The 15733-nt window shown below is 46.2% G+C and overlaps 1 protein-coding gene across 6 annotated transcripts in view; it reads left to right on the top strand.

The window, feature by feature from the left end:
- Positions 1-15733, top strand: part of lama2 (laminin, alpha 2) — a 747099-nt gene that overhangs the window by 454408 nt on the left and 276958 nt on the right. For all 6 annotated transcript variants that reach the window (XM_072499223.1, XM_072499224.1, XM_072499222.1 and 3 more), the window contains exon 19: positions 12684-12895. In XM_072499223.1, coding sequence (XP_072355324.1) covers positions 12684-12895 — 212 coding nt within the window. The remainder of the gene's footprint in view (positions 1-12683; positions 12896-15733) is intronic.

The raw sequence follows: 15733 nt of genomic DNA, 5'->3' as shown, positions 1-15733 counted from the left end.
TCCGCGCCAGCTGGCGGGGCACCAAAGGCCTTTTCCGGCAGCTGGCGGGGCGGAAATTCGTCCGGCGCCGACCTAGCCCCTCAAGGTTGGGGCTCGGCCCCCAAAGATGCAGAGCATTCCGCATCTTTGGGGCGGCGCGATGCCCGTCTGATTTGCGCCGTTTTGGGCACCAGTCGGCGGACATCGCGCCGTTTCCAGAAAATTTCGCCCCTGCTATCTGTCACGGCACAAACTCAAGTCTCAGAGGAAGGTGATGTAAATTTTGGGAGTTTTGAAGTACACCCTTTTACCTAGAATGTCTATGTTCTGATTTGTTAACTTATAACAATGTGGTCCTCAGTTGTGCCTGACCTAATAAGGTATGAATTAATCTATTTATGAATGAAGTAGAATGTATTAAACAAGATGTTACATATACGTAATGAAAGCAGTGAAGATAACATGAAAGGTTCTTATCCCTCAGGTCTCTTCGACTTCTCAAATCCTGCTAGCACAGGCAATGTCTTTCTTCTTCTGTCGCTTATGTAATGATACATTGAACTGTACCTCAGAAGAATTATACCAGAGAAGCAATGGTAAACTGTGCCAATGAAAACTCTGATTCCCCAACTTTTATCACTAATTGTGACTGATCCTCAACCTTATTAGGAAATAATCTAAATTAACCCTTTCATTGGCTGAGGGTGAGGGTCATCAGCTGTCATACCACCTTTATAACTAGAGTAATGTAGACTGATGACAAAACGTCCACCTCTTACTCCTCGAGCCGAGGAGTTACATTCCATTGTGAACAACCTTGTAGATGCAGAGCAGTTGTACAAACAATGTTATGTTCTCCGTTAATAATACACCTTACTGTAAACAATTCATTCCATTACATTACCCAATTCCCACAAATAAAAGACAATGAAAGTAATAATTCCTACCTTAATGTCAAGTAAAAATGTCCTTTTAAAATATAAATGTTCTGTCCTACAGGCATGATTCATAGATTAAGGCATTTAGTCAACTAAAATCTATTGAAATACATGGCTCTTGTTCAACGATAAGGTGTCATACTGCTGAATTCAAACCTTTTGCTTAGGTCTTTAAAACTGGCAAAGTAGCCCTCAATTGCATGGAGTGTAATTAAAACAAATGCAATTCCGTGCACTCGGGCTTGGCAGCTTTAAAGCCATTTCGGGCATCAGGTCCAGTTCCTCAGACAGCTCCCATCCTGTTCCCAGAGTCCTGACTGTTAATTGTCCGACTAGCACAAATTCAAACTGAACCGTTGAAAAGGTGCATATGCGTTACTTCAGACCTACATAGAACCCTAACAATTAGTATATTATCAAAATCTTACAATGAGTTTGCCCTACCAGAAGCTGCGAAGGTGAACATGGCCAGAAATCCTTTTGGTTGGACACCTTCTAGGCTGGAGCAGGCAATATTTCCAACATCTACCTTTTTGCTCTGCTCTGTTGTGTGAGGAAGATCATGACAGTTCTCAGTGCAAAAAGAGTTGAAAATATTTGATTTACTCTTGTCAGAGAGAAGCAAGCAGGGTGAGCATGCAGTTTTACCAGAATAGCAGGCTTTTACCCTGGGATACAAGATCTGTTGACTATGTACTCCGCCTTGCGGGTGCTGTATGTACATTTGGCAATGTCCTGCAACTGAAAGGGATTCTACTTCCTCAGTGTTCAGCTGGTGTGCAGCCATACTCAGTGTGTCATGCAGGTCAATGTTTGTATACTGGGAATATTAATGACCGCTTTATTCTGTGGCAGTCCACTGTTCCATTCGCATTTGAGTCACCATGAGAAATCAGTGGCTACTGTGGAGCAAGAGCTGTCCACTGATCATTTGGTTCAAGACTCCAGTGCACAACCCAGTCACCCATGTACAACAGACCTATAATGATTTGTTTTTTCATTGTCTAATTAAGGGGCAATTTGGAATGGCCAATCCATCTACCCTGCATATCATTGTGACCCACGCAGACACAGGAAGGATGTGCAAACTCCACACTGAAAGTGACCCGGGACCGGGATCGAACCTGGGTTCTCAGCACCGTGAGGCAGCAGTGCCAACCACTGCGTCACCATGCTGCCGAGGTCTATAGTGATAACCATGCTGCCACTTGAAATGTGTTTGAGCAGAGCACTGTGATGCTTAAATAACATTTCTGTTGTCTGTAAATCTCTGGTATACACTGGATGGGGACTTCAGTGTCCATCACTAAAATGGTTTGATAATATTGCTGTTGACCGAGATGGCTGAGTCCTGGAGGACACATCTGCTAGACTGGATGGGCAAGAGATGTTGAGGGAATCAATAATAGGGAAAAACCTGCTTGACCTTGTCCTCACAGATCTACCTGCCGCACATGTGAAAGTATTGATGGCAGTGACCACCGCACAGTCATTGCGGTGATGATGTCCCACCTTCACATTGAGGATATCCTCAATGTTGTGTGGCACCACAACTTTGCTGAATGGATAGATTTCGAACAGATATGGAAACTCAAATCTGATCATCCATGAGATGCTGTGGGCCATCATCAACAGCATAATCGTTATCAACTACAGTTTTCAACCTCATGGCCGAGTATATCCCCACTCTACCATTACCATCAACTCTGGTTCAATGAAGAGTGCCAGGAGTAGCAACAGACATATCTAGGTGTCAACCTGGTGACACTACATTACTAATTGTGTGCTAAACAGTGGAAGCAGATGTGATAACCAGAGCTAAACAATCCCTCAATCAATGGATCAGATAAAAGCTCTGCAATCCTGTCAGATTCAGCCATGAAAGGTGGTGGGCAATTAAACAACTAACCAGAGAAGGAATCCAGAGAAAGAATCTCCACAAATACCAGAATCCTCAATAATGATGGAGCCTGTCATATCAGTGCAATATATAAGGCTGAAGCATTTGCAACCATCTTCAGCCAGAAGTTCTGAGTGGATCATCCATATAGGCTTGCTCTGGAGGTCACCTGCATTACACACCACAAATTTCCAACTAGTTTGATTCACTGCAGCTTTATCAAGAAATGGCTGAAGGCACTAGATACTTAAAAGGCAATGGTTAACATTCCGACAGTAAAACTGAAGACTTGTGTTCCAGCAGTAGCCGTATTCTTAGCCAAGCTGTTCCAACACAAGTACAAGACAAAGATGTTGTAAGCTGCCCAGGTACTCCCTGTCTACAAAGTAAAACAGGATAAATCCATCCTACCCACTTACTGTCCCATCAGGCTACACATGCCCATCAGTGATGGGAGGTATAGTTGACAGTGCTACCAAGCGGCTCTTAATCAGCAGATACCTGAAGACTAATACAATTCAGCTCCTGACCTCATTAGAGCCTTGATTCAAATATGGACAAAAGACATGAACACAAGAATGAGATGAGAGTTACTGTCCATGACATCAAGGCAGCATTTGACTGACTGTGGCATCAAGCTGCCCTGAACACTAGGAAGATCAATGTACTCTACCAACCCACACCAACTGAATCAACTTAAATGCCTTCAATTACTCATTCACCATTTCATGGTGAAGTGTTGGAAAATGAACCTAATTTCCCATATCTTGGAAGATATTTGTCCTAAAAAGCTGACCTTAATGAAGAGGTACATCACCGAATCCAATGTGCTTGCTCAGCCATTGTTTAATTATGCACTCGAGCTTTCCAGAATCATGAGGTCACACCATAAAGTCTCCATGAAGATCACCTCTATTAATGTCATCACATGAGAAGTCAATGCCCAATCATGCTCAAAATCAGATCCATTACTGAGAGAAAACAATAAGAGAAAGGAAAAGAGAGGGCAGGTACATGAGCCAACAATCCGCCACAACAGGGCAGAACGGTGGTGCAGTGGTTAGCATTGCTGCCTCACGGCGCTGTGGTCCCAGGTTCGATCCCGGCCCTACGTCATTATCCGTGTGGGGTTTGCACAGTCTCCCATTGTTTGCGTGGGTTTCACCCCACAACCCAAAGATGTGCAGGGTAGAATGATTGGCCACACTAAATTGCCCCTTAATTGGAAAAATTGAGTTAGGTACTCTAAATTTATTTTAAAAAATAATCCACCACAACCTCCGCTCGCCAACAACTGACTGTGGGGGAGCCTGCAAGGCTAAGATGGGGCTCATAAGCCATCTGTAAATCGATGGCTAACATTGACATCTGACTTCGGTGGTGGCGAAGGGAATGGACCGAGTGGTTTGGGGACCTGTTTGTGGTGGGCAGCTTTTCAAGCTTAGAAGAATTGGAGGGGGAGTATGATCTGCCCAATGGGAACGGATTACGATACTTACAAGTACGGGATTATGTGAGGAAGCCGGTGCCATCCTTTCCTGATTTTCCGCCCCTGGGATTACAGGATAAGGTGGTATAGAAGGAAGGGTGTCTGAGGGTAAGGTGTCCGAGATTTACAAGGTGTAATGGACTGGGAGGGAGTCCCAATAGGAGAAGTCAAGTGGAAGTGGTAGGAGGAACTGGGGGTGGGGAAATGGAGGCTGGGTTGTGGGAGGAGGCTCTGAGAAAGGTGAATGCATCTTCGTCATGTACAAGGCTCAGCCTTATCCAGTTTATGGTAGTTCATAGGACGCATATGACAGTGGCCAGGATGAGCAGGTTCTTTGGAGGATGGAAGACAGGTGTGGGCGGTGCACGGGAAGGCCCATGAATCATGTTCACATGTTTTGGCCATGTCCAAAGCTGCAGTGCTCTGGTAGGAGTTCATGGACGTTATGTCGGAGGTACTGAAGGTGAAGGTGGCCCTGAGTCCAGAAGTAGCGATATTTGGAGTGTCGGAAGACTCGGGAGTCCAGGGGGCGAGAGAGGCCAACTTTTTGGCCTTTGCCTCCCTAGTAGCCCAGAGATGGATTTTGCTGGGGTGAAGGGACTCGGAGCCATCAAAGCTGGGGGTGTGGGTGAGCGACCTGGCAGAATTCCTAAGGAGAAAATTAAGTTTGCCTTGAGAGGGTCAGTTGATGGATTTACCCAGAGATGCAAGTTCATCGACTTCTTCAAGGAGAATTGAGGTGGCTGCCGGGGTGGGGGGTATAAAGGGGTTAAAATTGGGAAGGCAGGAGAGGAGGAGGAAAACAGAGGGGAGGTTGGGATGTTCAGATAGTTATTTATTTACAATGAGGTTTTGGTTTGTTCTTACTCTTGTGTTGGTTTGTGTTTAATGTATATACAAATGCATTAATACATTTTTTGTTATAACTCTGATACCACAATGGGGCTATATATCCATAAATCACTGCTTTCCAGACATTCAAGAGCACAGATATATGTTTGCTGACAGTATAGCTATGTGTACGTGCCTTGTTAACTATTGGGTATTGTAATTAGGCAAGCGTAGTGCTTCTGTAATAGCTTAAAAATTGCTTTGGGAAGCGAATGAAGTAATCAGGTTTATTAGTTGTGATTGGATATTGGTTATAGTCAAATAAGTGAACATATATTCAGCAGCTAACAACCATCATAGGTGTGAGGGGTTGTTTAGGCTGCCTAATCCATGCTTTGCGCGCACTTCACTCACTGGTTCTTCAAAATTTCAACAGTGATATAATAACACATATTGTTCTATTGGATGGCAAAGTTCAGTCCTGTTTCCAGTGACATTTGGGTCATCTACCAAAGTCATGACCTCCTGCAGGTTGGTGGGAATGTGATGGAAAAGTATGTACCCGCAGTTACATTGTGCTATAGCCCTACTTTCAGAAACCACCCATGATGCTTCAATAGCATCTCTTTATTTCACTGCTGTTCCGAATTGCGAATAGTATGATTCCTCTTGGCTTTGCTATGGTGGATTGTCCTCAAGACAGGAGAAGCAATGATGGCTGACTGCTAAGTATGACTGTTTAGAGTGTTTTGAGACTCAGCTGGCCAACCCGTTAGGGTTGTAAGTGATATATGAACAGGAAGGCTGGAAGACTCATCCATGTTCATTCATGAATTATAACAGCAGTGTAGGTAGACTCTTTCATGTTTTTAGTATTGGCTTCTGCATCCAGTTGATCAGCACGATTGTTTCAGTGAGAACTTGGAACTCCTGCTAGATGGTGACCTAACAATCTGAGAGACCACCTCATGTTGTTTGATGCTGCGAAAAGGTTTCTCCATCCATACATTCTCCTGACCTTCCAAGTGTTTCCAACATTGCTATCCTTATTCCAATCTATGCAGTCTCCAAAGGTCATTACATCCACCACATTGGAGGCACTGACCACTCTTTAACTTCCTTAATATACTAAATGTTCCAGGCGCTGCCATTCTGTCAAAAGGGCATTCCATGGAAGATGGTGGCACAAAGGATTGCATTGCACGCTATCATAGACTTTACCAATTGCCTCATGTTCTCAGAGATCGTGGGCGGCATGTGGTGCAGTGATTAGCACCTGGACTCCGCGTTGAGGACCTGGGTTCGAATCCCAGCCCTGGGTCACTGTCCGTGTAGAGTTTGCGAATTCGCCCCATGTCTGCGTGGGTTTCACCTCCACAACCCAAAGATGTGCAGGTTAGGTGGATTGGCCACGCTAAATTGCCCCTTAATTGGAGAAAAATAATTCAGATAAAAAAAGATGTTCTCAGAGATCATCCTCAGTGCCTTCACATTGTTGTGATCTCATTTAACATCTCTCTATTCAGAACAAGAGCCATGAGATTAGCGTCTCTACACTACACTATTCAATCAGAGGCTAGCATTTCCTAAATAGCACTTAGCACATCAGAATTTTATTCATACCTTCACTGGCTCATCCCATATATCGGATCCCACTGAGTGCCAATACCTTGTTAACATTATGTATCCCTTTCCCTCTCCAACCAGGTGAATTTCCCTGGATTGCTGAGTGAATGAGATTAATATTAGTGTGGATTTGTAAAGATATCCATTCTTAGGAATTGGTTTTAGTTGAGTTATAAACATTTATCTAGGAATCCAAGTGTATTCATCAATTAATTCAACATGTAAGGCACTGAAGTATCGGCGGCCATATTCTGGGAAGCAGTGAAGGCGGTGGTCCGCGGGAGATTATCTCGTTCAAGGTGCACGGAGAGAGGAGTACGAATGATTATTGGGCGAGATAGTCCAGGTGGACAGGGGGTATTAGAGGACCCCCGAGGGATTGGCAAAGAGAAAGAAGTTACAGGGGCAGTTTGACAGATTGACGACGGGATGGGCAGTTGGGTATCTACGGAGGGCGAGAGGGATGCAGTACGAATATGGAGAGAAGGCAAGTTGCATGCTTGCCCATGAGCTATTGAGGCAGGCCGCGTCCAGCAAAATCTTGAGGGTACGGACAGGTTAGTGTCGGAGCCAGGGAAGATAAATGAGGCGTTCAGGGAATATTATGAGGAACTGTTTGGGCGGATCTGCGGTTGAGGATGGGGATATGGGGCGGTTCCTTGATGGGTTGGAATTTCCAAGGCTGGATGAGGAGAGGAGGCAGGCGCTAGAGGAGCCACTCGGGCTGAGGGAGATAATGGAAAGCGTAAGGAGATGAAGTCGGAGGAGGCCCCGGGGCCGGGTGGTTACCCGGCGGAAGTTTATAAGGAGTTTCTGGCGGAACTGGCACTATACCTACTGGGGGCATTTAACAAGGTGCTGGAGAAGGGGGAGTTGCCGGAGACAATGACACAGGTGAGGATTATGCTGATACCAAATAAACGGAAGGACCCGTTAGAATGTGGATCGTGCAGGCCCATATCGGTGTTAAATACTGCATTCGGGGATGGTTGCAGAGGATCAAACGGGCTTTGTGAAGGGCAGGCACCTCTCGAGTAATATAAGGCAATTCCTGAAAGTGATCATGATCCTGTTGAGAGGATGGCTACTGGAGGTAGTGGTGTCTATGGATATGGAAAAGGCTTTTGATTAGCTGATGTGGTGGTGCCTGTTTGAAGTACAGGGAAGGTTTGGGTTTGGGCCAAGGTTTGTGGCATGGGTGCGTCTGCTGTATGTGACCCCCGGTGGCGAGCGTACGGACCAATGAGATAAACTCAGAGTTTTGGGTTGCACAGGGGAACGAGGCAGGGTGTCCGCTATCGCGCTGCTGTTTGCACTTACGATAGAGACCTTCCTGATGGTCCTTAAGGGGTCAGGAGTGGCAGGGGATTAGGAGAGGGAGTAAGGAGCACCGGGTATCACTATACACGGACGTCCTGCTATTATCTGTGTCGGTCCCACTGGAGAGTATGGGGAGGATTTTGAGCCTACTAGAAAGGTTTGGGACTTTTTCGGATTATAAGTTGAACATGGGGAAGAGTAAGGTGTTCCCGGTAAATGGGTCAGGGAACTAATTTAGGGGTGTTGCCATTTAGGGTAGCCAGGGACAGGTTTAGGTATCTGGGGATCCAGGGGAGTGGGCGACATTGCATAAATGGAACTTAACCAAGTTGGTGGAGGAGATAAGGTACGACTTTAGGAGGTGGGATCCACTGCACCTGACGCTGGTGGGGAGCATTCAAATGGTGAAAATGAATACCCTGCCAAGGTTCCTATTTATATTCCAGATGCTCCTGATTTCTATTTCAAAGGCCTTTTTTCAGATGTTGGACGCAGTCAGTTCAGAGTTTGTTTGAACGGGAAAGGGGGGGGGGTTGGGGTTGGCGTTACCGAACCTGCTGCACTACAATTGGGCAGCAAATGTGGAGAAAATGAGGCGGTGGTGGGAAGGAGAGGGGTCGGAATGGATTAGGATGGAGGAAGAGTCTAGTAGGGGGTCCAGCCTGAGGGACATGGTGATGACGCTGCTGCTGATGGCACTGAGGAGATATACTGAGAGTCCAGTTGTACAGTTCACAGTAAAGCTGAGGAGACATTTTAGGACGGAGGGAATGTCGGTGTTAACACCGTTGCGTGAGTACCACAGGTTTAAGCCGGGGGAGACGGATCGTATGTGCAGGGGGTGGAGAGAGATGGGGCTGGTGAGGGCGAGGGATTTGTATCTGCAAGAGAGATTCGCAAGCCTAGAGGAGCTGCAGGAGAGGATAGAGCTCCCGAAGGGAAGTAAGTTTAGGTATTTACAAGTGAGGGACTCTCCATGGAAGATGTGGAAGGGGTTTCTCAGGCGAAATATGCCCTTTTGGAACAGTTACTGCTTCCGGATGTGGAAGGGGAGGGTAGGTTTGGGGACATATATGTGTGACTGGGAGAGCAGGAGGATACGCAAGTGGTGAGGATCAATGAGAAATGGGAGGAGGAGTTGGGGGAGGGAATATTGGGGTGTGGAGTGAGGCATTGCGAAGGCATTACAGTTTAAGGTGGTACACAGGGTGCACATGACTTGCGCGAAGGTGAGTGAGTTCTTCCAGGGAGTGACAGACGAATGTGAGAAGTGTGGGCGAGGACCAGCAAACCACGTGCATATGTTCTGGGGATATGAGAAGTTTGAGAGATACTGGACGGGAGTGGTCGGGACCTAGGAAAGATTGTGGGGGTGGAGGTTGGGCCAGACCCGATAGTGGCGATTTTTGGGATGTCGGAAAAGCCGGAGCTGATGGAGGCTTGGAAGGCCGACGTTGTAGCTGGAATGCTGGTTGACTACGCCGCCTGGGATGGCAGTCTGGCTCGGGGTCCTGTACTTCCCCCTCTGGTTGGAGAAAATAAAGTTTGAATTGAGGGGTTCTCCGGGGGGTTTTGAGGCACGGTGGGGATTGTTCGTGGCCATGTTCGAGGAATTGTTCGTTGTGGGGGGGGGGGGGGGGGGGCTGTGGATGGGGAGAGGGGGGAAAACCTTGTACAGATTGTAAAACTGAGTTGGGGAGACTGCTGGATTAGTTATGTTTTTGTACTTTTTGACAAAGTTTGGAATAAAATACATTAAAAAAAACATGTAAAGCACTAGCATCATCCTATATGAGTCTTGTTCTTTAGGTATACTCCCACTTGACAAATGAAGTGTACCAGATTGTCACCTTAGGCCAAAGTAAGATTATATTTTATGGTTTTACTATCAGACAAATGTTGAAGGAAACTCACTGTTAAATTTTATGGCTTGATTACAGGACACATGTGAGGTCACTTGCCATTTAATTGTCAAAGCAAAGGCTGCAAAGATTGGACTGTGGGAAATTGCTTTGACTCTTATCGTGATATACTCCTCTCAAAAGCCTATTGTGTAAAGTAAAATAGTTTTAGGTTCGAATCTACAGTTCTATGTCTTAATTTGTCTTAGGTTTTTACAGTGTCTAAAAGAAAAACGATCACTTTATTTTAAAGTATATAACCAACCTATGTATTAACTGTGGTCTTTATTATCGGTTTCTGTAATCAGTGTTGTAGTTATGACATTTTTGTGACTTTCACTTCTTCCGAACACATATTTATAGACTATGGTATATAATGTGTATTTTGCTACCTCAAGTTCAACACACCAATCATACCTGTGTACTGACATTATATGTAGTGTAGTAATTCTGTAATCGCTGTATTAGTTTAAGATTGTGTACCTCTTAGAATTTAGTTATTTTTAAGTAACTTGCTTCAGGCATCAGCAGTCACTAGGAAGTTAGATATAGGCATTTGAACTTTCCACAAGATAAGGACAAAGGGCCTAAAGTATCAGCCATTAAGAAGTGACACCACACATCCTCTTATCACGAATAAAAAGACACAAAAATTACCTTGTGGTGACTTGTTATCTTTGTGGAACAACTATAACCTTAATAAAATTGCAGGTAAAGCTGTAAAAGAAGGATGCTCCCACAGTTTTGACATCTTGGGGAACCAGTCAGAACTTAATGGGAAGTCACATGGAGGGGTTGTTGAGCACAGGGCTAAATCGCTGGCTTTGAAAGCAGACCAAGGCAGGCCAGCAGCATGGTTCAATTCCCGTACCAGCCTCCCCGAATAGGCGCGGAATGTGGCGACTAGGGGCTTTTCACAGTAACTTCATTTGAAGCCGACTTGTGACAATAAGCGATTTTCATTTCATTTCATTTCATAAGGTCTTTCTGGTTTTGAACCACCATCACCCTGAAGAAACCAATCAACCGTTGATCATGCACCATATCAATTAGGGACTGTTCATGCACCATATAAATTAGGGACTGTTCATATGCTGCCTTGACCAATCAGATCTCAGGGATACCATTGACAATGCATAGAGGTAGTGGCTAGCAAAGGTTGAAAAGCAACAACTTTCAGTAGCTAGACATAAAACATAGCGCAAGAAGAAAGAAAATAGACTTTGGTCAGCAGAACAATAGACAGTCAACCGGATGTTTGAGAGCCATGTTCTTGATTGGACTGGGCAGCACAGTGGTTAGCACAGTTGCTTCACAGCTCCAGGGTTCCAGGTTCGATTCCCGGCTTGGGTTACTGTCTGTGCGGAGTCTGCACGTTATCCCCGTGTCTGTGTGGGTTTCTTCCGGGCCTCTGGTTTCCTCCCACAGTCCAAAGATATGCATGTTAGGTGGATTGGCCATGCTAAATTGCCCTTAGTGTCCAAAAAGGTTAAGTGGGGTGACTGGGTTACGGGGATAGGATGGAGGTGTGGGCTTAGGTGGGGTGCTTTTTCCAAGGCCGGTGCAGACTCCATGGGCCGAATGGCCTCCTTTTGCACTGTAAATTCTATGATCATCTGCCTTTGCTAAGTATCACAAATTCAATTAACTTAATAAATTCTGTGAAACTTGGGACAACATACTTGCACTGGGACTAGTCTGTAGCTGGTTGAAACTGCAAATTCCTTTTACATAACTCTCTCAATTCATTTGAGCAATTGTAATTGACTTAAGACACTGGAGCCCCAATTCCAGAGGTACCATCTCAGAATCTGGCACCCACAATTTTTGTTAGGCAGGGAACCACATCCATGGTTCAGAGAGGCAGTTGCACATGGTAAAGTGCAGCTACCTTCAAACAGATCCAATTTTAACCACTGGGCTGTCCAAAACATGACTTTTCAGGAGAAGATGTAAAACTGTCAGAGCTATTTGGGGAGGCAGGGTACCCTTTTGTATAGGTCCACGGTTACCACTGGGAGATATAAGATGCCCTTTGGGAGAGGTCAAATGTGCTTGGAGATTGTTTAAAGTGGACATGAATGTGTGTAAAAGTGGATAAATTCATTAGTACTGTCATTCTTGTTGGAACTGTCAAGCTTCCAGGGAAATTGTCAAGTTGTCCGGGCAATTAAATCTCCTGTCTTTACTTTAAATAAAAAAATCAGTGTTTGCTATTTCACTTTGTCTGTTATCATTGTAAGAGTTGTGCTACATGACTGATTCCACAACCTATCATTATCACAGTGGGATGCCTGTCAGTTCACAGATAGGTTGACAACTTCAAGTAGTGATAGTCTTTGATGTGGGGCGATGAATGCAAATTTTTGTACCCGCACACCTCAATCTCGTAAAAAAAAATCTGACTGTTCGGGGCACTTCCTCCCTCGCCAGGTTTGTGGACAAGAGTATTTTCCTGACTCTGCGCTCCTGGACTTGGGAGCAAAAATTTAAACCACCATTTTTAATTCTCTGAATATTGTTGTAATTCAAAACTGATGTAAAACTGATGTAAAATTAAATTATGCTTCTATCCATGAGTACCTCAAAACCAGTTGATTTGAGATTCTCGGAATATCTGAAGTTTAAATAATGTTACTAGGTAAAGCAACAAATAATTATTCTGAGATTTAATTCTGAATTTTGTTTTTGTTAACCAGGTGTTCCGAAGGATTCTTTGGACGACCTAATAAACCAGGTGGCTTATGCCAGCCCTGCCAGTGCAATGGTAACCTTGATCTGTCAGCACCTGGAAGTTGCAATTCTTTGACAGGAGAGTGTCTACACTGTATTGAGGGAATTTCTGGTCAGTTCTGTGATCAATGTGCTGAAGGCTTCTTTGGAGATGCTGTAGTGGCCAGGAATTGCCGATGTAAGTGTGTTACATTCTTGAGTTGGCCTTTGCTCCTTAAATATGACAAATTAAAATGATTGATGATCATTTTGGGCAGATGGAAAATGGAAAATGATTTTGAACCTTGAATCTTGAGCAAAAAGACCCTTGGATGAAGATGTTGCAGTAATGCTTGATGCTATCACAAGTGTAAATCTTATGGTTTGAGCATAGAAAAGGAGGAACTTGGACACAGTAGGTGCCATACCTGCTGGAATGGAGGATGCCCGCCCAATTATCCTAACACATCACAAGTTTGCCTGTCAATGTGAAAAAGTGCCAGTGATACGGGATTTAAAAGCCTGCTCCAGTGGCTAAAAGGGGTGGTCCATTTTAAATTGTTGTAATTGATAAAGCCATTAGAATCAATGACTAAACCAAATTAATAAACAAGTTGATGTGAAAACTAAGCACCCAAAAATAATCTTAAGTTAAAATGCTTGTGGTAATTTTATGACTTTATGCTTGCTAATGGTAACATCGCTGCCCATCAAGTGTGAATCAGAATTATTCGAAGTGCACTTGTAGCCGACAAGGTTTCCAACCAGAGCACAAAATTGTACAATTACTCCTCAATCCTTTGAGGGAAGGGTTCAAATTCAACCATACGAAAGATCAAGTGTGATTCAACGGCCTTGTCGTGCCTTGGTGTCAGGACAGGGCCATTGAATCTCACGCGATGCCGAGATAGAGATTCTCGATGCTCAAAACGTCTCACGCATTTCAACGGATTATTTACATATGCGCTCGCCCAATTCACCTGGAGCCTGGGATACACCAGCCTCGCCAGCGAGGTCTCAACCAGGTGCCATTTGGTACTGGTTCATAAAGTCATGAATCAGTCGTGCTGGCACTCCAGGGTGTCTCCCTGGGGAGTTGAGGCCAGATTATTAGAGTCAGGATGGGTGGTACCCTGGCACACCCTCTGAAACCTGGAAACCTTGGCAATGCCAGGCTGGCATCTTGGCAGTTCTACCTGGGAACCTGAGTGACACTGCCAGGGTGCCAGGCTAGTAGTGTCCCGGTGCCAGATTGCCCATGCCAGAGGCTAGGTCCAGGGGGAGGGGTGTCTTGCCCATAAGAGGTGAGGTGAGGGGGGGGTTCAAGAAGAGGTCCATTCGGTGACTTGGGAGGTGGTGGTAGGGGGGGGCCCTGAAGCCGTGAGCTGATCTCGCCAGTGTAGGAAGTGATTTAAAGAGTGGCCTCGATGAGGAGTTCCTCACCAAGACAAAATAAAACAGCAAAGTGATGTTGAATAGCAGGGTCTATCTTGGCACTGCAGGCACCTAGAAACACACTGCTAAATGTGCCATTCAATCATGTCGGGGGTTGTAGTTGAGGGCAGTAGCGATGCCTCGCTCCCATTTTCACTTGGGAAATATTTAGCAAATCTGGTGGTTGCCTCCACCCTGAGGCAATTTCTGCAACATTTTAAATTGAAGGCGGTATCGAAGCTGGCTCCAATCTGCATGAATCACATGTTCGAGCCTGCAAGGCTGGATGCCACGTTCGGCGGGTGGGAAGAGAATGGGTTGGAAGGATTGGGTAATCTGTTCTTGGAGGGATGGTTTGCGAGTTTGGAAGAGTTGTCGGAGAAATGTGGGGTCATGTGGTCTTATTCAGATACCTTCAAGAACGCAATTTTGCAAAATGGATCTTTCTGACATTCCCTTTGGAACTGCCAACCTCATTGATGGAAAGGGTCCTTTCGCTTGCAGTGTTGGAGGAGGGGAGTACCTCTGGTATCTATAGATGGATTATGTCTAAAGGCACAATATCGATGGAGGGGGTTAAGGCGAAGTGGGAGGAGGAGGTGGGGTTGGTGTTGGAGGATAGAATGTGGAGTGTGGCCCTGCGGAGGATGAACACCACGGGCGAGATTTTCCGACCCCCCGCCGGGTCGGAGAATCGCCGGGGGCTGGCGTGAATCCCACCTCCGCCGGTTGCCGAATTCTCCGGCACCGGAGATTCGGCGGGGGCGGGAATCGCGCCGTGCCGGTTGGCGGGTCCCGGGGGGTGCTGGGGGGGGCGCGGGGCAATCTGGCGACGGGGGGTGCTCCCACGGTGGCCTGGCCCGCGATCGGGGCCCACCGATCCGCCGGCGGGCCTGTGCCGTGGGGGCACTCTTTTCCTTCCGCCTTCGCCACGGTCTCCACCATGGCGGAGGCGGAAGAGACTCTCCACAGCGCATGCGCGGGGATGCCGTGAGCGGCCGTTAATGCTCCCGCGCATGCGCCGCCCGGCAATGTCATTTCCGCGCCAGCTGGCGGGGCACCAAAGGCCTTTTCCGCCAGCTGGCGGGGCGGAAATCAGTCCGCCGCGGGCCTAGCCCCTCAAGGTTAGGGCTCGGCCCCACAAGGTGCGGAGGATTCCGCACCTTTGGGGCGGCGCGATGCCGGACTGATTAGCGCCGTTTTTGGCGCCGGTCGGCGGACATCGCGCCGATACCGGAGAATTTTGCCCCACATCCCCGTGTGCGAGGCTTGGCTTAATTCAGTTTATTGGTTTATTGGGCTTATTTGACGAGGTCTAAGATGAGTAGATTCTTTGCGGGAGTGGAGGATAAGTGCGAGAATTATGGGAGATGTCCAGTTAACCATGTAATAACAATAATAATCACTTATTGTCACAAGTAAGCTTCAATGAAGTTACAGTGAAAAGCCCCTAGTCACTACATTCTGGTGCCTGTTCAGGGAGGCCGGTACAGGAATTGAACATGCGCTGCTGGCATTTTTCTGCATTGCAAGCCAGTTATTTAGCCCACTGTGCTAAACGAGCCCCATGTGCACGTGTTCTGGGTGTGTTCTAAGCTTGTGG

The sequence above is a fragment of the Scyliorhinus torazame genome, chromosome 4, assembly GCF_047496885.1.
Source record: "Scyliorhinus torazame isolate Kashiwa2021f chromosome 4, sScyTor2.1, whole genome shotgun sequence".
Classification (NCBI taxonomy): Eukaryota; Metazoa; Chordata; class Chondrichthyes; order Carcharhiniformes; family Scyliorhinidae; genus Scyliorhinus; species Scyliorhinus torazame.
Note: the sequence above shows the minus strand (reverse complement) of the source record. Positions and strands in the feature narration are given on the sequence as shown.